Source organism: Chelonia mydas, chromosome 8, assembly GCF_015237465.2.
Source record: "Chelonia mydas isolate rCheMyd1 chromosome 8, rCheMyd1.pri.v2, whole genome shotgun sequence".
Classification (NCBI taxonomy): domain Eukaryota; kingdom Metazoa; phylum Chordata; order Testudines; family Cheloniidae; genus Chelonia; species Chelonia mydas.
In genome coordinates this window covers 3,125,212-3,151,503 of record NC_057854.1, presented here as the reverse complement: position 1 = coordinate 3,151,503, position 26,292 = coordinate 3,125,212, and the positions used below count along the sequence as shown (strand labels likewise).

General features: G+C 44.0%; 2 protein-coding genes and 1 long non-coding RNA gene across 6 annotated transcripts; 2 read left to right on the top strand and 1 right to left on the bottom strand.

Annotated features, from left to right (window-relative positions):
- The first annotated feature begins 85 nt into the window (after nt 1-85).
- On the top strand, nt 86-13,755 carry THG1L (tRNA-histidine guanylyltransferase 1 like). Of its 4 annotated transcripts, none has more exons than XM_037907928.2 (6): nt 86-381; nt 2,145-2,321; nt 2,874-3,043; nt 3,978-4,066; nt 7,403-7,510; nt 10,206-13,755. In XM_037907928.2, the coding sequence occupies exons 1-6, from the start codon at nt 182-184 to the stop codon at nt 10,362-10,364; spliced, it is 903 nt and encodes a 300-aa protein (XP_037763856.1). In that variant the 5' UTR covers nt 86-181; the 3' UTR covers nt 10,365-13,755. The 4 variants fall into 4 exon arrangements, with proteins under 4 accessions (XP_037763856.1, XP_043408589.1, XP_037763857.1 ...); XM_043552654.1 differs by lacking the exon at nt 86-381 and adding an exon at nt 693-927; XM_037907929.1 differs by lacking the exon at nt 86-381 and having other exon boundaries at nt 2,183-2,321; nt 2,878-3,043; nt 10,206-11,091.
- On the bottom strand, nt 7,509-17,687 carry LOC122466800. Its single transcript, XR_006292622.1, has 3 exons — nt 17,323-17,687; nt 14,895-15,012; nt 7,509-7,626 (listed from the first exon to the last, which is right to left on the bottom strand). It is a non-coding gene; the product is annotated as an uncharacterized LOC122466800 (long non-coding RNA).
- LSM11 (LSM11, U7 small nuclear RNA associated) lies at nt 15,820-24,874 on the top strand. The gene is made up of 4 exons (XM_037907927.2): nt 15,820-16,256; nt 16,879-17,018; nt 18,414-18,497; nt 20,095-24,874. Exons 1-4 carry the CDS (start codon nt 15,851-15,853, stop codon nt 20,497-20,499), a joined length of 1,035 nt encoding a protein of 344 aa, XP_037763855.1. The 5' UTR covers nt 15,820-15,850; the 3' UTR covers nt 20,500-24,874.
- Nucleotides 24,875-26,292: the final 1,418 nt, after the last annotated feature.

Genomic DNA, 26,292 nt, shown 5'->3' with positions numbered 1-26,292 from the left:
CGGCTAATCCACCCCGCTCCGCAGAGCCCCGTGCCGGAGGCAAGGGCCAGACGCTCTCCCTCTTCTGGAGCGAGCAGCAGTCCCCCAACGGCGCATCACACCATAGAGCTGGCCTGGCCTGTGGCTAGAAGAGTCGCTTCCGGGGTGGGTCGGAGGAGGGGGGCTGTTTCCGGTTCCGGGCATGCGGCTGCGGGTCAGGGAAGCTGCAGCCGCTGCCGCCGCCGCCGCCGTTGGGCCTGGGACGAGGGCGCGGCTGGGCGGCGGCGGCCGGGCCCCCATGGCGAAGAGCAAGTTCGAGTACGTGCGGGACTTCGAGGCGGACGACACGTGCCTGCCCAACTGCTGGGTGGTCACCCGGCTGGACGGCCGCAACTTCCACCGGTGCGGAGGGCGGGGCGCTTCCGGGAGGGGCGCTTCCGGGAGGGGGGCCGCCGGCAGCCGAGGGCCGTGCTGCGTCTCGCCGCTGCGGCGGCCGGGGCGACGCTGTCGCCTGTGGGAGGGAGCGAGGGGGGCGGGGCCCCAGCTTGCCCCAGGCCCGGAGCGAGCGATGGGCTCGGCGGCGGCCGGGGGGGGCGCCCCTTCCCCCGGGGGGGCGGGGGGGGCGCGTGCAGCCCCTCGTTCCCAGGGAGACGGTGGGTCCCGGCAGGCAGTGCTCCGGCTGAGGCCGGGGTGCGGGGCAGCGCCTGTGACCGTGTCTAGCCGCCCGGGGGCATGGACGGGGGCATCCCGGGGGGGACGGAGGGCCCTGGGTGTAGCTGGCCCCCGGGGCTAATGGGCCCTGTAAGGGGACGGGGTCCCCGGAGGTGCCCAACCTTTCACTCAGCTTCTGCTGGAGCAGGGGTGATCCGTTGTGGCAAGGTCCACGTGTCTTGGTCGAGGTAGAGTCGAGGTCCAGCCCCCAGAGAAAATGACACAAAACCCGTCGCAGTAGGGATCGTGTGTAGATCCTAAAGATCTCGTGAGCCATTCAGACGCATCTGGCGGTCTGGCTTTGGCCCACGGACCACTTACTGACGACCCCTGTGTGCTAGAACATCAGTGTCCCCGGTCATAGGCCTCAGGGCAGCCGGAACCGCTGTAGGCGGTGGGGAAATGTCAGGACTGTTGCCTGGGGGGAGGGAGGAGAGCGTGGGACTGGTATACTGGGAATATTTATCTCCGGGTTCAGCAGGTGTTTTCCGGTCTATATAGGTATTTGCACTACGCTCATCACCATAGGGTCTGCGGCCGGGTCTACAGCTAAAACTTAGGTCGACCTCGCTACCTCGCTCAGGGCTGTGAAAGTTTCATGCCCTGAGCACTGTAGATAGGCTGACCTAGTCACTGGTGTAGACACGGCTAGGTTGACCGAAGGACTCTTCCATTGATGTAGCTACTGTCTCTTAGAGAGATGGAGTGATGGAAGGCTGCATTGTGGTACTGCAGCGGCCCTGCTCTGGTGTCTATAGTACAGATGTACCATGAATGCCTTCCAGTAGAGCATTAAGTAGCGTCACTACATGGCTGTCAAGTGTTGTTTGTTCTCTCCTCCTCTCCCCAAAGACAGAAATGTGTGCAGCGGAATGACTTATTTTGGTGCCGTGTGGGTTTGGGAGCGTGGGACCGTCATTTCCATAAGCGATAAGGGGACTGTAGGTGGCTGGGCTGTGCGTTGCTCCCACAGGCTGCTCAAGGCCAGATGAGCACTTTTTCCCTGGAGTTATAGTTTCCACAGGATGCATCACGCAGGTGATGATACACAGCTGACTCTTACTTTGTACAAATTCAGTGAAGTTCTCAAGCTCTGGCAATTTGCTGATGCGTCTTCTCCATTGGATAAAGTCTGAATGTGCTTTAGCAAAAAAGTGATGTAATAGTGACAAACCATATGCCTCCCATTGACTCCATATACCATAGGGGCACCAGTTGATTTGAAGAGCAGTTAAATAGTTGGCGTCTGATCTTGAAGAGGAGGAGATTGTGGTGTATGGGACTCAAAAGCAGGAAGATTTTCTCATAGTGTTTTTGACACCTGGAGGGAGTTCATTGACTTCCAAAAATCCTGTCCATGCCAACAATGTTCTGAGGAAATAAATGTGATGAAAACAAGTATTGAGTATCTTTTATAACGTTAATTTCCTGTTGAACCTCTATTCTTCTTGAAGCTTTGCTGAGCAGCATGGCTTCAGTAAGCCTAATGATGACCGTGCCCTCCATCTGATGACTAAGTGTGCCCAGACTGTGATGCAAGAGCTGGAGGATATTGTCATGGCTTATGGACAGAGTGATGAATACAGCTTTGTTTTTAAAAAGAAAAGTAACTGGTTTAAAAGAAGAGCAAGGTAATTTCTCCTTTTGAGCTTATCAGTTTCCCCATGTGTAATAATTCTCTCTGAGAACTGGCATGTGCAACTATTGTTTCTTTGTCCTTAAACTTGTACAGATGCTACCTGTATGATATAGGTGGAAACTACACAATTCACTTGTGTTTGTGGGTGTGATTTTTATATATATGAGATTGTAATTAGCCATGGAGTATTTGATGTTTTTGTGTATGATGATTTTGAAAAGTAAATTAAATAAAGTTAAAAACAAACAGCAAAAGGGTGAATAAAAACCATCTTCTACAAAAGAGGATTTTTTCAGTAACCTATCTCCTCTTCCAACCTCCACTGCTTAGTTCTTAACATGTTTAATTCCACCAACCACTCTAAAAGGTTCTACCTGCTATTGATGGTCCATACAGCCACGGTATGAAAAGCACTGCTGTCCACCAGAAGCCTTACCCCTGATACCCAAATAATTACAGATAGAAAGGTATAGTTGTTTTAATAGCTAATGTATTCTCTGTCTCTCTCCTCTCTCTCTCTGTCTGTTGGCTTTGCGTTTGCAAGTAAGTTCATGACTCACGTCGTCTCCCAGTTTGCCTCCAGTTATGTTTTCTATTGGAAAGATTATTTTAAGGACCAGCCACTCCTGTATCCACCCGGATTTGATGGACGAGTTGTCTTGTATCCCAGTAACCAGAATTTGAAGGACTATCTCAGCTGGAGACAAGCAGATTGTAAGCATCTTTAGGTATCAGGAAAACGAGAACAGTTGATTTTTAGCATAACAATTTATAACTGTTGAGTGTTTTTTTCCTCCTGGGATGAAAACCTCTAACCCCTTATTGCCAGCATGCATAGGTGCACTCAGTGAAAAAGAAGCTGCTGTATAGCAGAGGGACTCTAGTTTACTTGTTTAAAAACACATCCTTGGAGCTGTTAAGCTGCAGAAGATTTGGATGATGTTCTTAGAAAGTAGATTATTTTACATTCTACAGTAATCTTCCAAAACCATCCCAGTTTGTATTTTTATTCCCCTTTTATCTTCCATTGACACTGTTTTAGAAAGAGCAACGTGTTGTTTGTGACGTTACTCATTTTATGTGTTAATACTTTTATTATTTTTACAAGCACACCCATTAATAACATGGGATCCATAGCAGATACTGGATTGTCATCACTAAAATACTGAAATTCAGTACCAGAAATTTTAGTAACATCACTTGAATGTGGTTTTTTTTCACTGAGAGGTATAAACGTTCAGATTCAGCAATATTGTGTAGCAAAATTACAAGAGTCAAATGACGAACATAGGATTTTCCATGACAGATCAGGTCATTGTTGCAAAGCTAGTATCAAACCTGGGGCAGTGACTAACATCTGTTGTTTCAGAGGAAGGTGAACTCTGTCTGCCATAATGCATCTTACTTAACAATTACGATATACTTCATGTAGCTGTGAGGAATCAATCATCTGACCATTGCAGAGATCCAGTATGCCATAAAGCATGAGATTGGATTACGATGATACTACATAACGACAAATATTACTAATGGTACTTTAAAAATCTAGCTGTAGGAATTTGTGGGAATGGAAAACCATTCTCTGAATAGCCATCTAGACTTTGCAAATAGTCTGTTTGTCCTTTGACACCATTTCCTATTTCTGCAGGCCACATTAATAACCTCTATAATACAGTGTTTTGGATGCTTGTGCAGCGAAGTGGCTTGACACCAGTCCAAGCACAAGACAGATTACAGGTAAGCACCTCTTCTAAATTAATTGTCTTTTAACATCAACTATACGGAGAGATTTTATTCATAATAGTACAGGGAACATATGCAGAACCCAGTTGCCAAGTACTTCCAATTATCCAGTCCTATGCAGGCATGTCTTGCCTATTATGGAAGGCCAGGTGGCTTATATGTTCACTGTATACCAATTCATTTTTCCCAGTATGTGCTTATTTTTCTCTGGAGATGATGTTGGTTTTGGATTTCTGTTTTGCAGTTGAGGTCTAAAGACCTTAACCTGACTGGCAACAAATTTACTTTAATTAGAATCCAAACAGGATTTTAACTTCATAATTAATGGGTTCAAATGCTTAGAAATGTGTATATGAAATGAGACTGGCCTCAAAAGAGATGTGGTATAGGTGTAAAACTGTGATTCAGCAATTCTTGAAATCTAATCCCAGCTCTAACAATGATTCAGTATGTGGTCTTGGGCAGGTCACTTTATCCATCTCATTCTCCTCTTCTTGCCTTTACAGGGTGGTGTTCCCCACCTTTTTTTGTTGTGTACAAATATAAACATTTGGGCTGTCAATTAATCGTAGTTAACTCCTGTGATTAATTTACCAAAAATTAATCACGATTAACAAAATTAATCGCGGTTTTAATTGCACTGTTAAACAATAGAATACCAATTGAAATGTATTAAATATTTTGGATGTTTTTCTACATTTTCATATATATATTGTATTCTGTGTTATAACGGAAATCAAAGTGTATATTTTTAATAAAAAGTATTTGCACTGTAAAAATGATAAACAAAAGAAATAGTATTTTTCAGTTCACCTCATACAAGTACTGTAGTGCAAGCTCTTTGTCCTGAAAGTGCAACTTACAAATGTAGATTGTTTGTTACATAACTGCACTCAAAACCAAAACAATGTAAAACTTCAGAGTCTGCAAGTCCACTCAGTCCTACTTTTTATTCAGCCAATCGCTAAGACAAACACGTTTGTTTACGTTTACAAGAGATAATGCTGCCTCTTCTTGTTTACAGTGTCACCAGAAAGTGAGAACAGGCATTTGCATGGCACTTTTGTAGCTGGCATTGTAAGGTATTTACATGCCAGATATGCTAAACATTCGTGTGTCCCTTCATGCTTTGGCCACCATTCCACAGGACATGCTTCCATGCTGATGATGCTTGTTAAAAAAAATGTGTTGATTAAATTTGTGACTGAACTCCTTGGGGGAGAATTGTATATCCCTCGCTCTGTTTTACCCGCATTCTGCCATATATTTCACGTTATAGCAGTCTTGGATGATGACCCAGCACATGTTGTTCACTTTAGGAACGCTTTGCTTTCTGTCAAATCTGCAGTGAAAGAAGGTACCAATGTGAGATTTCTAAAGATAGCTACAGCACTCGACCGAAGGTTTAAGAATCTGAAGTGCCTTCCAAAATCTGAGAGGGACGAGGTGCGGAGCATGCTTTCAGAAGTCTTAAAAGAGCAACACTGATGTGGAAACTATAGAACTCGAACCACCAGAAAAGAAGATCAGCCTTCTGCTGGTGGCATCTGACTCAGATAATGAAAATGAACATGCGTCGTTCCGCACTGCTTTGGATTGCTATCAAGCAGAACCCGTCATCAGCATGGACGCATGTCCTCTGGAATGGTGGTTGAAGCATGAAGGGACATATGAATCTTTAGCACACCTGGCACGTAAATATCTTGCGATGGCGGCTACAACAGTGCCCCAAGAACGCCTGTTCTCATAGAATCATAGAATATCAGGGTTGGAAGGGACCTCAGGAGGTCATCTAGTCCAACCCCCTGCTCAAAGCAGGACCAATCCCCAATCAAATCATCCCAGCCAGGGCTTTGTCACGCCTGACCTTAAAAACTTCCAAGGAAGGAGATTCTACCACCTCCCTAGGTAACGCATTCCAGTGTTTCACCACCCTCCTAGTGAAAAAGTTTTTCCTAATATCCAACCTAAACCTCCCCCACTGCAACCTGAGACCATTACTCCTTGTCCTGTCCTCTTCTACCACTGAGAATAGTCTAGAACCATCCTCTCTGGAACCACCTCTCAGGTAGTTGAAAGCAGCTATCAAATCCCCCCTCATTCTTCTCTTCTGCAGACTAAACAATCCCAGTTCCCTCAGCCTCTCCTCATAAGTCATGTGTTCCAGACCCCTAATCATTTTTGTTGCCCTTTGCTGGACTCTCTCCAATTTATCCACATCCTTCTTGTAGTGTGGGGCCCAAAACTGGACACAGTACTCCAGATGAGGCCTCACCAATGTCGAATAGAGGGGAACGATCACGTCCCTCGGTCTGCTCGCTATGCCCCTACTTATACATCCCAAAATGCCATTGGCCTTCTTGGCAACAAGGGCACACTGCTGACTCATATCCAGCTTCTCGTCCACTGTAACCCCTAGGTCCTTTTCCGCAGAACTGCTGCCGAGCCATTTGGTCCCTAGTCTAGCTGTGCGTTGGGTTCTTCCGTCCTAAGTGCAGGACCCTGCACTTATCCTTATTGAACCTCATCAGGTTTCTTTGGCCCAATCCTCCAATTTGTCTAGGTCCCTCTGTATCCTATCCCTGCCCTCCAGCGTATCTACCACTCCTCCCAGTTTAGTATCATCCGCAACTTTGCTGAGAGTGACACTTTCACTTTCAGGTGACATTGTAAAGAAGAAGTGGGCAGCATTATCTCCTGCAAATGTAAACAAACTTGTTTGTTTGAGTGATTGGCTGAACAAGAAGTAGGACTGAGTGGACTTGCAGGCCCTAAAATTTTACATTTATTTTTGAATGCAGTTATTTTTGTACATAATTCTACATTTGTAAATTGAACTTTCATGATAGAGATTGCACTACAGTACTTGTATTAGGTGAATTGAAAAATACTGTTTGTTCTGTTTTTTTTTTTACAGTGCATATACTTGTAATCAAAATAAATATAAAGTGAGCACGGTATATTTTGTATTGTGTTGTAATTGAAATCAGTATATTTGAAAATGTAGAAAACATCCGAAAATATTTAAATAAATTGCTATTAATCTCTTGACAGCCCTAATAAAAATCAAGAAGAACACACAGACCTCACTCTGCTTATCTATCCCCATTTTACCAAAGGAGATAACACTTGCTTACTTCATGGGGATGCTGTGAGGATAATGAGTTAATAAAGTTGTTCGAAGATTTAAAAAACCCTGTATGCATGTTGTTGTTATTAATTACTTGCATTCAACATTTACCCTACTTGTTTCTGTGCTATAAAAAAGGACATGTATAAATAAATTGAGGCTATAAGGTGCACTTTTTATTTTCTTTTTCTCAATTTCAGGGAACTTTGGCTGGAGACAAGAATGAGATTTTATTTTCTGAATTCAACATTAACTACAACAATGAGCCTTTGATATATAGGAAAGGAACTGTACTAATATGGCAGAAGGTAAAAGCATCTTAACTGCATGCCTAGCCCCCCACGCTACTTACCATCTCTCATTCAGTATAGACAAGTGGACTCCTGCCTTCAGTTGGCCTGTGACAAGGTTGGCCAACCTGAGCCTGAGAAAGAGCCAAAATTTACCAATGTACATTTCCAAAGAGCCACAGTAATACATCAGCAGCCCCCCATCAGCTCCTGTCCCAGCTCCTCCCACCCACCGGCGGCTCGGCCGATCAGTGCCTCTCCCTCCCTCCCGATCATCTGTTTCGTGGTGTGCAGGAGGCTCTGAGGGGTGGGGGGGCGGGGGAGGAGCGAGGGCACGGCAGGCTCAGGGGAGGGGGTGGGAAGGGGTGGAGTGGGGGCAGGGCCTGTGAAGAGCCAGGGCTTGAGCAGGGAGGACCCCCGGCACACTGGAAAGTTGGCACCTGTAGCTCCAACCCCAGAGTCAGTGCCTATACAAGGGGAGCCGCATATTAACTTCTGAAGAGCCGCGTGTGGCTCCGGAGCCACAGGTTGGCCACCCCTGGCCTGTGATGTCAGCCTCCATTGCCCATGTGTTAAATTTTCAAACAAGCACCTTTGTGCTTTCTCTCCTGCTTGGGAGGAGCCCCCAATAAACATTTGTAAAACTGCCTCATTCTCCTTCAGATCCCTCCTTGAAACTCTCCTTTGCTTTGGTGCCTACAAAAATATTGACAATAATTAGGTTGTTCATGAGCGGGGACCACCACCCACTATACTGAGCAATATTGTCTCATTGTTTCCTTGTACTCTCCCATCAGTCTGTTTAAGAATCTGTTGTCTTGTGTCTTATTCTTAAATTGCAAACGCTTTGGGCGCAAGGACCATCTTTTTGTTTGCTCTTTGTATGGCACCTAGCACAAGGTCCATGGCTAATGCTCCTAGGTGCTACAACAATAACTACTGCGTGCAGGTCACAAACCACAGTATAACCCCCACCCCCGATGCTTCTTATGATTAAATGTATGACCTCCGCTTCTGTGGCTATGACTGTCTACATATAGAGATATTCCAGATACTAAGGAAATGGGGGTTTTGAACAGTGGGTGTTAAAAATGAGTTATTTTGAGGTGTTATAGATATATCTATGTCTAACTGAATAATATGAAAACTGGTGTCTGAAATCTGACTCATTTATAAAATATCTGTATGACTGTTTACCTATGCATAGACTCATCATCATCTCTCTGTATGCATGTGTTACAGAAGTCAGTCTTGCAAAATTCTGTTTGCCTAGAGCTCACTCTTCATGAGAGTAAAATACAGTTTGCTTTTTTTTAATCAGTCAGGATAAAAGCTGGATAAGTAGATTGTGCCTAGGCTGGTAAAATTTATGACTATTTTTCCAAGTTTGCTATAGTATAATCCAAAAGAAAACACTTGGGCCTATGCAAAGCTCAATGCAGGATTGGAGCCTTAATATTTTTGTTATGAAGCAATTAGAACTGTTCAGCTCACTGAACAATCAATCCTCATTTTCATTTATTTTGATGAGGTGTTGCTGCATGGTACACGCACAAAAGTAACTGTTGATGGAGGAACTTCTTTAACTGTAACTTGCAAATCTCTTCATTTCAGAGTTAGCCAGTAGCATTTGTTCCCCTGGCTCAACAAAAAGTTATGGGCTTGATACAGGAATGAAATTCTGTGAAATTATGTAGGGGATCAGATCAGATGATCATAAATGGTGTCTTCTGGTCTTAAAATTTATGAATTAGTATAGATGTGAAGTAGAAGTGTGTGTTTTTCTTGTGATTAGGGCCTAGCTAACGTTGGTTGAGAGTCCGCCACAATTTTCTCACTGTTCTTACTTTTTGTTATACATAAAAAGAATGACTAATAGCTAACTCAGTTTTCTTTTGTGGCTGGTGATTTCTATGGCATTTTACCAAGAGGACTGATATAGGGAGAGACTCCTTCGTTTGAGATAGTGTTCCACTTGTCTCTTGTTTCTTGCCCATCTCTTTGACAATATTAGGCCTTCTGGGAGGCTTTATATCTACTTTTTCCATAAAAACTGATATATTCTTTCCCAGCTTTCCAAGTATTTGTCGGTACTCTCTTCAGACCATGTGAGAATGACCAACTGTTTCATCTGTTTTTTATCCAGTGGCTTAACGTGCATGAATACCTATCTCTTGATTATATTAATAAATGGCTTTAATGAGTGTCTCACCATATAGTAATATATACACCTGGGGATGCTTGCCTTTCTATTGGAACGTCATTTCAATGTTTGGCTTAGAGCGAACAGCTCACCTGCACCTTGCCACCTGTGTTTTTGTCTTGCTGAAAATACTCATGTGATAAGCTAAAAAACTTCAGGTGTAGATATTGAATGAAAAATGAATCCTGAAACAATTACCATGAAAATCATCAGTATGGCATTAATTGGTGGCATTCTTGTAATCTGATCCATTCAGTAGCAAAACCCTGTAAATATATGACCTGCATGGCATGAGTTTTGACTGGAAAAATTGTTTCAGTATGACTTATTTTTGGTATCTGAGTGACACCATATGCCTAGATTTGCAGATTCTGGTACAAAATTAAAAGCTGTCATGAGGCAAAAGGGACCAAAGGGTCTTATTGTTAATATGTAAACAAGGTAAAACCAACAATTTATGAAACCTTCAAAGTCCTTTTATAAATACACATGTGTCAACTATATTTGCAGGTTAACGAAGTCACTACAAAAAGAATAAAACTTCCAAAGGAAACGGAAGAGAAGGAAGTTGAAGTGACACGGACCAGGAGTAAAGCTGTCCCACTGCACTGTGACATCATTGGGGACCAGTTCTGGGAGGACTATCCAGAAATCCTAGCTGATAGCTGACCTTCCCAGTTTGAGTTCTTGTGCAAATAACAGGAAACAACTTATCTGCATGAGCTTCTGGGAAGTGAGGACTGTGGGGTGAGGCTCGGATAATTTAACTTTGTAATTCAGCATCCACATTTTGAGCGATGTTGTCTTAGAAATAGTGTCCTTGCCTGTCATGCAGCTATATCTATCTGCAGAAGCGAAAATCATGGTACTTTCAAAGGGAAAGAACTTTTATATAAAATTACAAAATTAACCCTTGTAAATGCATATTTGCATTGACTTATAACAACATCATCATGCATTTATGTAGGATCTTTCACATTAACGTCACAGGGTGCTTTATAGAGTTACTCCCCTAAAACCATCTACTCTTTGGAACAGTTAAAAGCAGCAGAAAGATTATTTCTTTAGGTTTGTTTTAAACTCTGAAACAGACTAAAGACTTGGAATAGTGCCTTGAATCAAGTTCCATAACCAGGGAGCTTAGTTACAAAAATTCTCTAGCAGTCCACATCTCAGGCCCATATCGAAGATACACAAAGTAGCCCAACAATTTGCTGTAACTAATTTTAAAGGGGTTTTTCTCATGTGTAAATTACTTTTCTATTTTTTTAAAGATACAGAAATGTAATTCTCCCCCTCTCCTATGTTTATTCTTCAGAGTTTTTTGTCACTGTGGCTTTGCTAGTTTAGTGAAGGTCTCAAATGGCCAAATGTTGTAATAAAGTTCTCATACAGATTTCTGTCGCGGTAGGAGGTGTGTGTAGGTCATGCTCTCATTTTTCTGCTCACTGGGAAACCCTCTGGCTCCTGCTGGCTAGGATTATGGAAACTAGCAGAGAAGAGGGAGAAGATCTTATTGCTTATAGTTGGGAAGGTCTTATGTTACTCTTGTGTTTCATCTATGCAGTCGTATTGATGACAATTCCTGCTACAAGAGGAGGCAGAGATGAGTCATGATGGGATGGATGAGGAGAAACTACCTTGGAGTGTGTACCTGAAGGAATTTGGTGGCCTGGCCCACATATAGTTTTTGTGCTGATTTAACTATTTCGGTTAGAGGAATACTTGTTACCAAAGTAGTTAAATCAGCTCAGTCCCTAGTGTGGACACAGTTATACCCGTATATTTAGGGGGATAAGCTATAAAAGTGTATACTGATATACAGGCATCCATACTAGGGATGGTACCATTTTAACGATACTGGTTTCAAAATGACATAGTTTAACTGTCAGATAAGGTGGGAATGTAATATCTTTTATTGGACCAACTTCTGTTGGTGAAAGAGACAAGCTTTTAAGCTTACACAGAACTCTTCTTTAGGTTTGATTAAACTATGTTGACAAGTACTTGGTAAGGAATTGTTCATGCTTCGCAGGCTGGGCATAGACAATGAAAGCAAGGAGCAACTATGACTAAAGAAGTCCACTGTCAACCTTGTCTCTCATTAATTAACATTCCAGCCACTCCTCTTCCCCCCCCCTCCCCCAGGAAGAGAGCTGATTTCATAGAATCATAGAATATCAGGGATGGAAGGGACCTCAGGAGGTCATCTAGTCCAACCCCCTGCTCAAAGCAGGACCAATCCCCAATCAAATCATCCCAGCCAGGGCTTTGTCAAGCCTGACCTTAAAAACTTCCAAGGAAGGAGATTCTACCACCTCCCTAGGTAACGCATTCCAGTGTTTCACCACCCTCCTAGTGAAAAAGTTTTTCCTAATATCCAACCTAAACCTCCCCCACTGCAACTTGAGACCATTACTCCTTGTCCTGTCCTCTTCTACCACTGAGAATAGTCTAGAACCATCCTCTTTGGAACCCCCTTTCAGGTAGTTGAAAGCAGCTATCAAATCCCCCCTCATTCTTCTCTTCTGTAGACTAAACAATCCCAGTTCCCTCAGCCTCTCCTCATAAGTCATGTGCTCCAGACCCCTAATCATTTTTGTTGCCCTTCGCTGGACTCTCTCCAATTTATCCACATCCTTCTTGTAGTGTGGGGCCCAAAACTGGACACAGTACTCCAGATGAGGCCTCACCAATGTCGAATAGAGGGGAACGATCACGTCCCTCGGTCTGCTCGCTATGCCCCTACTTATACATCCCAAAATGCCATTGGCCTTCTTGGCAACAAGGGCACACTGCTGACTCATATCCAGCTTCTCGTCCACTGTAACCCCTAGGTCCTTTTCCGCAGAACTGCTGCCTAGCCATTCGGTCCCTAGTCTGTAGCTGTGCGTTGGGTTCTTCCGTCCTAAGTGCAGGACCCTGCACTTATTCTTATTGAACCTCATCAGATTTCTTTTGGCCCAATCCTCCAATTTGTCTAGGTCCCTCTGTATCCTATTCCTACCCTCCAGCGTATCTACCACTCCTCCCAGTTTAGTATCAGCTGCAAATTTGCTGAGTGTGCAATCCACACCATCCTCCAGATCATTTATGAAGATATTGAACAAAACCGGCCCCAGGACCGACCCCTGGGGCACTCCACTTGACACCGGCTGCCAACTAGACATGGAGCCATTGATCACTACCCGTTGACCCCGACAATCTAGCCAACTTTCTACCCACCTTATAGTGCATTCATCCAGCCCATACTTCTTTAACTTGCTGACAAGAATACTGTGGGAGACAGTGTCAAAAGCTTTGCTAAAGTCAAGAAACAATACATTCACTGCTTTCCCTTCATCCACAGAATCAGTAATTTCATCATAGAAGGCGATTAGATTAGTCAGGCATGACCTACCCTTGGTGAATCCATGCTGACTGTTCCTGATCACTTTCCTCTCGTGTAAGTGCTTCAGGATTGATTCCTTGAGGACCTGCTCCATGATTTTTCCGGGGACTGAGGTGAGGCTGACTGGCCTGTAGTTCCCAGGATCCTCCTTCTTCCCTTTTTTAAAGATTGGCACTACATTAGCCTTTTTCCAGTCATCCGGGACTTCCTCCGTTCGCCACGAGTTTTCAAAGATAATGGCCAATGGCTCTGCAATCACATCCGCCAATTCCTTTAGCACTCTCGGATGCAACTCGTCCGGCCCCATGGACTTGTGCTCGTCCAGCTTTTCTAAATAGTCCCTAACCACCTCTTTCTCCACAGGGGGCTGGCCATCCACTCCCCATGTTGTGGCTGGAATGTTAATTAATGAGAGACAAGGTTGACAGTGGACTTCTTTAGTCATAGTTGCTCCTTGCTTTCATTGTCTATGCCCAGCCTGTGAAGCATGAACAATTCCTTACCAAGTACTTGTCAACATAGTTTAATCAAACCTAAAGAAGAGTTCTGTGTAAGCTTAAAAGCTTGTCTCCCCCCCCAGTTGGCTCGTCTAGCAATATGCATTTTTTTTTTTACTATTATTTATTCACAACCTGTCTGAAAAGCACTAATAAAAAATTACGGAGTCAAGGTGTTTTATTACTGTGGCTATTTCCCTCTCCGCCCCCACTCCTGTTAATGTGATTGGCTATAAAGAAAATACATTCAAGCCAGCTGGATAATAAGCACTTAAATATAAGATAGTGTATATAATCTCATTTTCTTAATGTGTAGTATGGATACGTGATCATCAAGAAGCTAATAGGAAAAGGCAGACTTGGGCGATTGTGGGGTGGGCAACACATCATTCATTCCAAATTAATCATGACACCAAAGTTATAGAGAGTCTTCCTGGCATCTGTGAGCCCTCTAATACTTTTTTTTGGTCTGAGATATAAACTCTATTGGACTCTAGAATGTCTCATGTCAGTCTCCAGTAACTGACTTCTGGAGGTTTCTCTTCATATAATAAATTAATCTTCAACAAAAATCGTAAAATTTGGATTTTTCACTCTGGCATAAAGTGGAAAGATAATTTTTTGAGAACATGGTTCCAGCTGATAATACTTATCACCCACATGGGGCTTTATATCATCAGAGCACTTTACAAGCATTAACCAATCCTCAGAATAGTGTATAATAGGTAAATATTCCCCTTTCACAGATAGGTCGAAACTGCAGGTCATAGGTAAAGGTCATATTTTCAAAAATGGCCTTTAATTTTGGGTCACATTGTTTTGAGAGGTGCTGAACAAATAACTCTAACTGAAGTAAATGGTGCTGAGCACGTCCAAAAATCAGGCCCTATCTATCTAAAGTTTGCTATTCAAAACTAGAGGAAGTTGAAACAACTGAAAATGGATATGCCCAAGAAAAAAGAGGAGGTGGATGAGTGTTGGACAGAATTAGAACCAGTATATGCCAGCGGCCCAATACTGTGTTAACACTGTGCCTCTATAGAGCAGGTAAAGTGTCACTGTGACCCACTTAAGAAATGGACGCTTCCTTTTGAAGTTGTTCAGAGGACTTTTCTCAGTTAGGTTTTACTGCCATAGAATGAAGCATTTGACCTTTGGGGACTAGTTACGGAATTTAATAGCAGGGGGTGCAGTCTCTTAACAGTGACTAGAATGGGCTCCAGGGACTGAAATAGTGTCACTTTCCTTTTGAGAAAACACTTGTACAATATGTTCTCTTTAAGGAAAAAATGATAAGCTTTTTGTACTGACCTTTACCCAGCTGCCTTTCAGTTGTGCAACATAAGTGCTCACCTCTATGAAAGAGCCAGTCCCTGACCCGTGAAAGGTCCTAGGGCGAGGGACTTGATGTTTTACACAGGCAGAGCTGCTGTAATACACAGAGGGGTTTTGGTATGAGAAATTAATTAAAGGTGCAGCAATTAGAGAAGCCATATTAAAACCAGAGCATCTTTAAGCTATCTGAGTGCTGGAGAACTTGATTACCAGCCAGGAGGGCTGGGGCTTGGGGCTACTGGCCTGATTTCCCTCCAGATGAGGTGATAAGCACTGAGCAAAGCTCATTGTATTTAAACCATCAGGGCAATGGCTCTCGGCCTTTCCAGACTACTGTCCCCCTTTCAGGGCTCTGATTTGTCTTGCGCACCCCCAAGTTTCACCTAATTTAAAAACTACTTGCTTACAAAATCAGACATAAAAATACAAAAGCGTCACAGCCACACTGTTCCTGAACAACTGCTGGCGTTCTCATCTTCACCATCAAATTATAAAATACAATCATTGGGCTATAAATATTGTCCGTACAGTTCAGTGTACAGAGCGGTAGAAACAAGTCATCTGTATCAAATTTTAGTTCGTATTGACCTAGTTTACGTAGCAGCCTGTTGTCAAACGAGGCAAATATCTAGAGGAGCAGCTGTACCCCCTAGAAGACCTGCGCGGACCCCCGGGGGACGTGTGCCTCTGGCCGCGATCAGGGCAGGGACCCCGTTGAAGGCCCCCTGGCCCTCTTTCCAAGCAGCGGCTGTCTCTGCAGCTGGGCCCCCTGCTCCCAGCCGGGCCGCGCTCCGTTTCCCATCCCAGCGCGGTGCGGGCCGGAGCCTGCTTAGCTTGGGGGCGGTGCCGGGCTCGGGGGCGGCCCCTCGCGGCGGCCGGGCCGAGCGACAAGAGGCGGCCGGCGGCGAGCCCGGCCCGGCGGCGAGCGGGGCATGGAGAAGGCGGCCGGCGGGGAGCCGCGGCCACGGCGGCGGCGCTCGGGCTCCAGCCCCAGCCCCGAGCCCGGCCGGTCTCCCAGCCCCAGCCGCCTGGACGTGAGCTCGGCCCGCTTCGACCCGCTGCTGGCGCTGTACTCGGCCCGCACGCCGCTGCCCTTCCCCGGCGCGCCCTGCTTCAACAACCTGGCCGAGTACGAGAGCTTCCAGCGGGGCCTGCGCCGCCCGGCCGCCCGCCGCCGCCCGCCGGGCAGCGCCCGCCGCCGCCCGCCCGCCGCCGACCCCGAGCGGCTGCAGCGCCTCCGCGGCCTCATGGTCAGCCGCGACCCCGAGCGCGAGGCGGCGGCCCGCGGCCGGGCCGGGCGCCGCCGGGCCCCGCGCAACGTCCTCACCAGGATGCCGCGTAAGGGGGGGGGGCCGGGGGGCTGTGGGGGGGGGGAGCAGTAGGGGAAGCGGGGGGGTGCGGGCTGTGGGGGGGAGGGGGAGCAGTAGGGGAAGCGGGGGGGTGCGGGCTGTGGGGGAAGTGGGGGGGTGCTGGCTATGGGGAGAGGGGGAAGCGGGGGGGGTGCTGGCTGTGGGGAGCAGTGGGGGGAGGGGGTAGCGGGGGGTGCTGGCTGTGGGGGGGAAGGGTTATGGGGGTGCTGGCTGTGGGGAGCAGGTGGAATGGGGTAGTGGGGAGAGGGGGTAGCAGGGGGTGCTGGCTGTGGGGGGAAGGGTTATGGGGGTGCTGGCTATGCGGGGAGGGGGAACAGGGGGGAATGGGGATGCTGGCTGTGGGGTGAAGGGTTATGGGGGTGCTGGCTGTGGGGAGCAGGGGGAATGGGGTAGTGGGGAGAGGGGGTAGTGGGGGGGTCCTGGCTGTGGGGGGAGGGGGAGCATTGGGGAGAGGGGGAGCGGGGACGGGGGGGTGCTGGCTTGGGGGAGCGGGGAATGGGGGTGTTGGCTGGGGGGGATGTGAGCCCTCTGTATTTTGTTGTTGTATATAAAATATACACTTCACTGATGGTGTTTCATATCTGTTCTAGTTCACGAAGGCAGCCCTCTTGGTGAGCTACATCGTTGTGTCAGAGATGGTGTAAAAGTCAATGTCCACATCCGAACTTTCAAGGGGCTGCGTGGAGTCTGCACAGGGTTTTTGGTTGCGTTTGACAAATTCTGGAATATGGTAATTATTGTACTACTCCTTGACTCACAACCTCTGCACTGGAAACACCTAAACCCCCCCTGGGAAAGGGACTAAACTGGCAAACTTGGAGGAGGTGGGAATGTAGTATTGTTAATCATGAACCCATTTTGCCCTTGTACTGAATGCTGGGATGTATTTAACAATTTTCCAAGTTTCTGTTACCAAACATAGAGAGCTAAAATCTTCTCTGCAGGATCTAGGCATGTGTGTTGGAAACTACTCCCCTGCCTTTCCTCAAAACAATTTTTGTTGCTTATTTTGCCCCCCTGATCATTTTCCTTACCTTGATCTTCTGAATCTTTCGTTGTTTTTTTTTTTCCTCCAGGAGACTGATTTTTCTTTCATTTGATGTCACTCCTTAAATTACTGTCTTTTCAACATGCAAAATTCTTCTTCCACATATTCCATGGAGCTGGGGTACTGCTTCATGCAGTTCCTCTGTCTCTTCTTAAGGCAAGAGTCCCCAGTTCTCCCCTTGGAACTATGTTTGCCTCTTAGGCCAGCTGTAGGGCCTTAGCCATCTTCTCCTTCAGCTGGGCCCTCTTCCCCAAAGAGTTCAGCAAGCGGGCCTGCTCCTGCTATGAGTCTGCTGGTCTGCTTCCTAAAGCTCATCTCAATTGGCTGGGAGAAAGGGGAGTCTTGATTTATCCATTCTGAAAGGCTCCTGTTCCCAGGCCCTTAAAGAAACAGTAATGGGATTTCCTCCCAAACACTACCTGTTCCTATGACCACTTCCTCTCTACCAATATCTCTTACAACTTTAAGATTTTGAGAGGTCTGATATAACAAAGGACCACACCAGGTGATGGAGAGTGAGCTGACCCCAAGGCCCCATTTCCTTAAAGAGGACAGACTACCATGTTTCAGTGCTAGAAAAGCAGAGCAAGGCAAGATTGCCCGAAGATTTTTGAGAGGGGAGATTGGATGGAGGGAAGGCAGCTGTCAAAGGGTTTTGAGCCCTGAAGGTGGGAGAATGTTGGAAAAAAATCAGTGTTATCTTGGGATAGAAAACAAAAGTATTTGTGTGTGAGGATGATGGGGAGGATTTGGGAGTAATGTAGAAGCAGCTGCTGGGCACTACAGGGGCTTTGCGAAAAGAAAAGGAGAACTTGTGGCACCTTAGAGACTAACAAATTTATTTGAGCATAAGCTTTCGTGAGCTACAGCTGACTTCATCGGTTGCATTTGTTTTTATACATCAATATAACTAAGTGTCTTGGACATAAAGAAACACATTCAAGGACAATCTAGTAACAAGCACTACACAGGAGACAGGACACTTTTTGATGGCTTTATAAGGTATGATACAAAGCTGTTCTGAAGGTCAGAGTGTTTAGAACTTTATCTTGAACCTTTTCCTTTGTCTTCTTCCAGGCCTTGACGGATGTAGATGAGACATACAGAAAGCCCGTACTGGGCAAAGCATTCTACAGTGAACCTCAGCTGACTCTTACCAGGGTAAATAGCTTTCTAATAATATCAACTGACTTTCTGTGCCTTATTTTTGTAGTAGTTAAAAAAATAGCATTTCCATCTGAAACTGTAGTATTTACTTTTACAGATAACCCTAGAAGATTACTAGAACTGAGAGTTCAGAGCAGAAACTCTGCCCTCCCCCTCCCCCCCATTTTATTTGTTTGTTTTGTGCATTTGACAGTACTTTGTCTATAGTCAGTTTCACTGTTCATTTGGTAGTCATTTGAATGTCTGTCTGTTGCAATACCATGAAGCTGTCCCTCTCATGTCCTGCTCTGGAGCTCACATGCTTGCTGTTTTCCCGAGCACCGCAAGAGGGCATTTACCAGTTACAGCAAAGCTGAAACTGAAGAGGCAATAGGCATACACATGAACAGCAAGGAAGGGGGTGATGGGGGACGGACATGCATGTTGTTGCTTTGGGCCTGCTCAAAAGACCTTTCTAAACCTCAGCAGGGGAGCTGAGAAATCCTTGAACGAATTTATTATAAGGAATTTGTTTTTAAATTGGGGACATTCTATCCAAACAACAGATTTAAATAAAAAGAAAGGGAGTACTTGTGGCACCTTAGAGACTAACCAATTTATTTGAGCATAAGCTTTCGTGAGCTATAGCTCACTTCATCGGATGCATCCGATGAAGTGAGCTGTAGCTCACGAAAGCTTATGCTCAAATAAATTGGTTAGTCTCTAAGGTGCCACAAGTACTCCTTTTCTTTTTGCGAATACAGACTAACACGGCTGTTACTCTGAAACCAGATTTAAATAGTTTCCTCTTCTCTCTCTTCCCCCCCCCCCTTTTTTTTTTTATTTTTAATCTGTCAGTTAAAAAACATTCAAGTTGCCAGTTTCCTTTTAAGCCCATTCATGCTGGGGCTGGAAATTGGACATGCCAAGCAATCCAGTGTATATTTCACATCAGCTTTATACATAATGCTAACATAATTTCTTTTCCAACTTCAGCACCTTTACACTTTCAGATTAATTGACTCTTTTTTATATATCAGTTCTGCTATCCTAGGCATTTTTATGAATAGTCACTATTGGTTTTGGCCACTCACCTCCCAAAACCGCCCTCTTCCTTGGTGCCCCATTGTCGCATTAAAGGAACCCCAGATCTGTTCTCCCTGAATGAAGTCCTGACATATCGAGGCTCCACATCACAGCTGTTTGTCTCCTGGCTGAGGTGGAGGGGATAAGGATTCTTTTAGCACTGTCTTACTATGTTTTTGGGGTAGAGGGTGGTTTAGAGGTCATTGAACAACACACTGACTCCTGTCTTCCCTGCCATAGTGTTGAATACTGTCTCCATGGCAGTATCGCCTATGCAAAACCAAACTCCCTATTAGTCATGAGATGCTAAAGGCACTCTTGCATAGTCTGTCTAGCAGATCTGGATGCGTGAGACACCCATTCACCTTACTTCTTGGTTTAACTCTGGGAAAAATCTAATATCGGTTGATGATCATGTGTCCTGGCTGCTGATTCTGGGCCAGGTGCTCAGTGCTTCATTTAGGAGTGGAGAATGAGAAGCCTCTGTTTATGAATGTGATCGTTTTACCTGAATGTTCCCTTGCAGCTGTTCGACAGACTCAAACTGCAGGAGTCCTTGATAAAGAAGGGAGCTGACTCAAGGACAGCAACAGAGGAGCCAGCCCTGACAAATGAATCAAAGGCCCTTGGACGGAAAGCTGGGTCAGGACGCGGGAGAGCAGAGGATGAGTGTGGGATGCAGACATTTTTGGGTGGAGCTGGAGAAAAGAAGACAACAAATGACAACTTGCACCTGGCAGTCAAGAATAAGGCTGACCTGCCAAGCAGGACTGCCCAGACAGAGGGCACTAGTGCAGGGGGTGCTAATGCAAAAGGCCAGCCACGGAAAAAGCGGAGGCCCAAAGTGGATTATCAGCAGGTGTTTACGCGTCATATAAACCAGATATTTATCCGAGGAGAGAATGTCTTGCTTGTTCATTTAGCGCATTGACTTGGCTGAGCCTTAGTCAGTATATTTAACACATAGCATGAATTGCAGCTACAGCTCTGTGCTACTCAGCATTGTTGTGAAGTACTGTGGTATCATAACTGTTTCCCTTCCTTCAACCATAACAGGATAGGGGAAATAGATGCAAGTTTGTCGGAGGTTGCGGCATTTTGAGCCAGCTGCCAGATCAGCCTCGCTAGACCTCTTCCATTCAAGGGGTTGAAGGCAAGTTCAGCAACAGTTTGCTTCTGCAAGATGAGGAAATGAGAAGAATCGTCAAGGCAGGACAGGAGGCTTCTTAACAGGCTAAATTAAGACGGTTGAGGGGTGAAATCAGTGTGCTTAGTTATGGGACAAAATAGTCACCCCACATTTAAAGAGCTTGCGACTCAGCATACAGTCTAAAATGAGTGACCAATGCTAAAAAGTCTCTCATAATTGTGAGAGAAATTAGTTTAAAATGAAACTAGCAACTTATGGAGTATTAGTTTAATAATAATTTAAAGTCTGGCAAAGAATAATTCTTCTGTCTTAGTGTGTAAGGGAATTAACAGCCTATGCAAAAGAGGGACAACAGCAATGGCGTTAACCTTTAGTTTCCTGCTGTGGCAGGCACAGCTCTGTAAATGCACCCCAATCCTGAGCTGCCGCACCTTCTGTTGTCAAAGCCTGTCTCTTGAACAAAGACAATGTTGGGGTGTATCTGATGTGTCTAAATAAGCATTTGAAGATCTCTCACCCTTCGGGAAAAAAACAACCCTCTTTAAGGCAGGATTTGAATTTGTCTCCATTGGTATAGCTTGTGCTCTTACTCACTTGCCATGCTTTCTCCCTGCACTGCCAGCCAGCAGTTAAAGTAGTCAGTCCAATAACTTGGAGTTTTTGTATGAAACAAGAAATCCTACTCCAGTCTTTTGTATTTCTTATCATCCATTGGCCACATAGTATAACAGTGAAATGGTGAGACTATGTACTTTTCTTGTCAAATTTGAAAAATAATAGCTTGTGCTTAGCACAGTTGTACTGTATCGAAGCACCTTTGAAGTTCCCTCTATTGAAATGTGAGATGCTGCCTCTCCAGCAGTTCTGATGGGAACACAAATCTTAATGATTCTTTCCGGATAGTATATCTGTATGAATGATGCGCCCTCTAATTCCAGCTGAATTGAATTTCAGCGGTGTACTTAATGTTTTATGAAACATAAAAATTAATGCTAAGCCCCAACAAATCAGTGGTTTAATTTCAGTAGTGTTCCCCTCCTCATATCTAAATCACTGAAGAATAGCCTCAAACCACTGCACTGTATAAACCGTTGACCAACAGCTATTGGTAAATTCCTAGAGCCTAAGGCTGGAAGGGACCATTAGGTCATCTAGTCTGACCTCTTGGTACATGACACACAAACTGGGAGAGTGGTAAGTAATGAAGAGGACCAGTCACTGATTCAGAATGATTTGGATCGCTTAGTAAACTGGGTGCAAGCAAACAAGCATTTTAAGATGGCTAAGCGAAAATGTATACATCTAGGAACAAAGAATGTAGGTCATACAGGATGAGGCAACTATCCCAGGAAGCAGTGACTTTGAAAAAGATTTGGGGTCATGATGGATTATCACCTGAACGTGTGCTCCCACTGTGACACTCTGGCCAAAGAGCTAATACAATCGTGGGATGCATAAATGGGTATCTTGAGTAGGAGTAGAGATTATTTTTACCTCTGTATTTGGCATTGGTGTGACTGCTGCTGCAATACTGTGTCTAGTTCCGGTGCCAACAATTCAAGAAGGATGTTGATAAATTGGAGAGGATTCAGAAAAGAGCCACAAAGATGATTACAGATTAGAAAACATGCCTTATGATACATAGATCAAGCTCTTGGAGTTTGGCTTAACACAGAGAAGGTTAAGAAGTGACTTGATTACAGTCTGAGTAACAAATACTTAATAATGGGCTCTTCAGTTTATCAGAGAAAGGTACAGCATGATCCAATGGCTGGAAGTTGAGCCTAGACAAATTCAGATTGGAAATAAGATGTAAACTTTTAACAGTGAGAGTAATTAATCACTGGAACAATTTACCAAGGTTTGTGGTAGATTCCCTATCATTAAACATTTTAAAATCAAGAATAGATGTATTTCTAGAGCAGATCTTTAGCTGTTATTTTGGGGCTGTTCTCTGGACTGTGTTCTATAGGAGGTCAGACTAGATAACCACAATGGTCCCTTCTGGCCTTAGAATCTATATCCGAGGCCATTACATTTCACTCCTGTATTGATCTCAGTTACCTGATGCTGCAAAGCAGCTCCCCTGCTAAAAATGAGGATTAAGACTGTCCAGCATTCTGATGGGAGAACAACTTCTTAATGCTTTATAACCTGAGTCATAATGCAATAAAAAGTCAGCCCTAGAATTTACTGGTTATACAAAATCTTAGAAGTATAACTTTGTTGTTAAAAGTGATGTATAAATTGTTTATCATTAGGAATACATCTGATACAGTTTCTGGACATTCAAAACAGCCTTTTGTCTGGGGGGCTGTTTGAAACTTCTGTAGACCTTTCCAATAAAGCACCTATCAGGGTTTGGATGACTGATGGGATAAGTCTCCAAATTGCCAGTTCAAATCCTGTCTTCAGTAAGGACTGGAAATGAAATGGAATCTAATCACTGTCACTGAAGACTATAGTGGGAATAAATATAAATTCAATAAGATTCTGAAAACTTGCTGTGAAAAAAAGTGAATTACTATAACCTTTTATAATTAAGCATAGCTTTGTTACCAAACCACTGCCTGATCTCAGACTTTGGCCACTGAAAAGGCTTCTCTGGTCTCAGGCTCGGTCCATCCCTCTTTTGAGCTATTTTCCCTATTCTTAAAAAGCCTTCTGTTGATTCTTCTTTCTCCCTGCAGTCCTTTCTAAAATCTTCGAGCAGAAATCTTATTTTCATATTTGCCCTTAATTCACTCCGCCTTTCCAGTTTGGTTTTCTATCAGGTCACTTTATTAAGAGGGCTCTCATATGAGTTATTAAATTGTTGCTTGAGGTTGCAGCCAAAGATTTTACTTCTGTTCTTGACTTCTCATAATCTTCTGTCACTGACTTATTTTTGTCATTGCTTCAGTTGTTTTTCTGACTGCACTCCAATGTTTTCCTTATCTCGTTCTGTTTTTTTGGGTATCCTGAGACAACCATTTCTCTGTCTCTTCTCCTGTCTCAGCCCAAAGGGCTCTGTTCTTGGTCCCATAATCTATTTCTTCCAACTCACTCGGTGTGATTATCTCTGCTCAGGCGCAATCTTAGGGTAACATTCAGTTGTGTTCTTTCCTTTCCTTTTTTCTCCTATACCCATAATTCTTTCTACCTTGCTTGATTCCATTTCCACTTGGACTAAAGCCGCTCGCCTTAAATTAGATATGACCAAGATGAATGTTCTCTCTTCATCTCCACTGCTTACTTTTCTTCCTTTTTGTTGATACTCCTATTAATCTGGTTGACTGCTGCTTCTATGAGTCTTGATGTTATCTTCAACTAACAGCTTTTCCCCACCCTTTTCTCTTGTTAAACCTTGCAGATATCACCTTCTAAACAAATCTCTGGAGGCTTCTTATTTACATTAAAGTAAAAATGCTGATCCTTGAGCTGCTGATTTAGAGCCTTGATTTCTGCATAGCTATTGATCTGCTTTTCCAAAATCTTCTAGTCCGCCACCTCAGTTGACTAATCACCCAACACGTGTACCTTTTTGCTCTCTCACCATTCACGTTGCTGTTTGTTTCATTTCAGTGTCTTGCTGTCCATCAGTGTTGTCAATTTAAAAATTCTTTCTTACAATTCAGTGCTTGATCTAGTCCTTCTTCCTTTTATTGCCCCTTTCATATCTCCAGGTGTTTCTAAATATTGCCGCCTCTTTCTATAGTCCCAGATCTGGTGCTTTCTTCCCCTCCTCCACCTCTTTCTGACATTCTGTGACTTTTAAAACCCATCTGCAAAATTGTTTATTTTTGTCTCTTGTGAGTGTAAGGTATTATCACTCAGCCACAAACAAGTCAATAGTGATCGTATGTGTTTCTTTTATCCGTATGCAGCACTTTGGATAAAAGTTACTATACAAGGGCTTGTCTACTTGGGCAGTCATTCGGGAATAGCTATTCCTAATTAACTCCATGTGTGGACACAGTTATTCTGAACTTAAAGTACTAACTGGAACAGATAATATGCTTTAAATTCACTCTTCCTTATTCTATATTAACTTTTATATGTCAACAAGCCCTAAATAAAATCTCTGATCTTCTGGAATGAATTCTTCTACAACATCTGAATCTTCATGTTAATATTTGAAAAAAGTATTTAAAAACAATTTATATTTTTTTGATTATTTATCTCCTTGATTTTTCCCTAAAAAAGGGTCTTTTTCGTACATATACTGTTTGCTCTTACCATTCATTTACCACAGCAGTTAACTGTGGTGTCACAAATGAGATAACTTCAGGTGAAGAACAAACAGCAGGAGCAGATGGGGAAACAAAGAATTCCATGGATAGAATATCTACGGTACATGGGAAAGGGATGGACATGACGCTTGCATTCTGTCTAGTCTTTTTTACTGTTCTTCAAGATGGTTGGATAACAGTGATTCATTCACTGGGTGTGTGTTTTGATGTGCCAAATTTTATTACACGAAACAAAGTCCTCTAAACTGCCTTTGAAGAAGAGTCATGAAACCTTGGTAAATATTAGAAATGGTTCTAAAAATACTAAGAAAATACAGAATCTGTGGAATAATTTGATGTCAGCTGTTATAATGTGAAAGGTCCTTGAATCAAACTGCTTTCACGCTATCAAATATGCTGTAATCTCTTTGCTAACACAAAACAATGGGGAAAAAATTATTAGTACTTTACTTTTTTTTAATAAGTGATCTTTAAATCAGAGCCCTAACCCCACTAGGATTAGAAGTGTTAGTTACAGTTGTATTTATGCATGGAAGCCGCTAAGGAGCGTGTTAGCATATTTGGCCCAGGTGTTTTAAATATAGGTGACGATGCTGTGGTTCTGCTTCTTTTTGTGGACAGGGCAAGAACGGTTTTCACTGTTTTCCTGCCATGGTATCCGCTGTCACTTGAATGTGGCCCTTGCATTAGAGTAAATGGGTCTAAAGAAATAGAACCAACTTTAATAGAAAGTGTAAAATGTTTGTTCCTGTTCTAAACTGATTAGCCTTTCTGGTGGTGGCTGACTAAAGTTTTCATTGTTATCTCCTGCCAAGTATTTGTTACTGGGTATCTAATGCATTCTCCTTCATGACCATGTTCAATATTTCTAGGCATGGGTTTCCCTTGTGCAAATTTTGGAGATAGGTGTAGACACTCAACAGGCATAGGGCACCAGACGGAAACATGGGCTGCTGTTGGATCTTCTACCCATTCCTTACAGAGCAATGGGGCAAAACTTTCTAAACTCCATCTTTGGGCAGAATCCTTAGTTGGGATTGCTCTTTGACCTTTCTGGAGTGAACGGTAGTGTTTTTTGTTTTATTTTCCCACAGAGATAAATTTCCTAGTTTGTTAGAAAAGAGGTGTCCATCACCTTTTCTGCCTACTTTCCAAGATCGAACCTACCATGGAGTGACTTTGTCTAAAAATAAACCCAAATGAATGAAAGTCCTGCAATCAGTGCTACACAAAGTATCTTTAGCAACCAAAGTGAGCTTCAATTTATGCTTGGACTCCCTGAGATTTGCCTCTGAGTCCTTGGCATACACTGCAGTAGCTAAGAGAGAGCTGTGGTAACTTA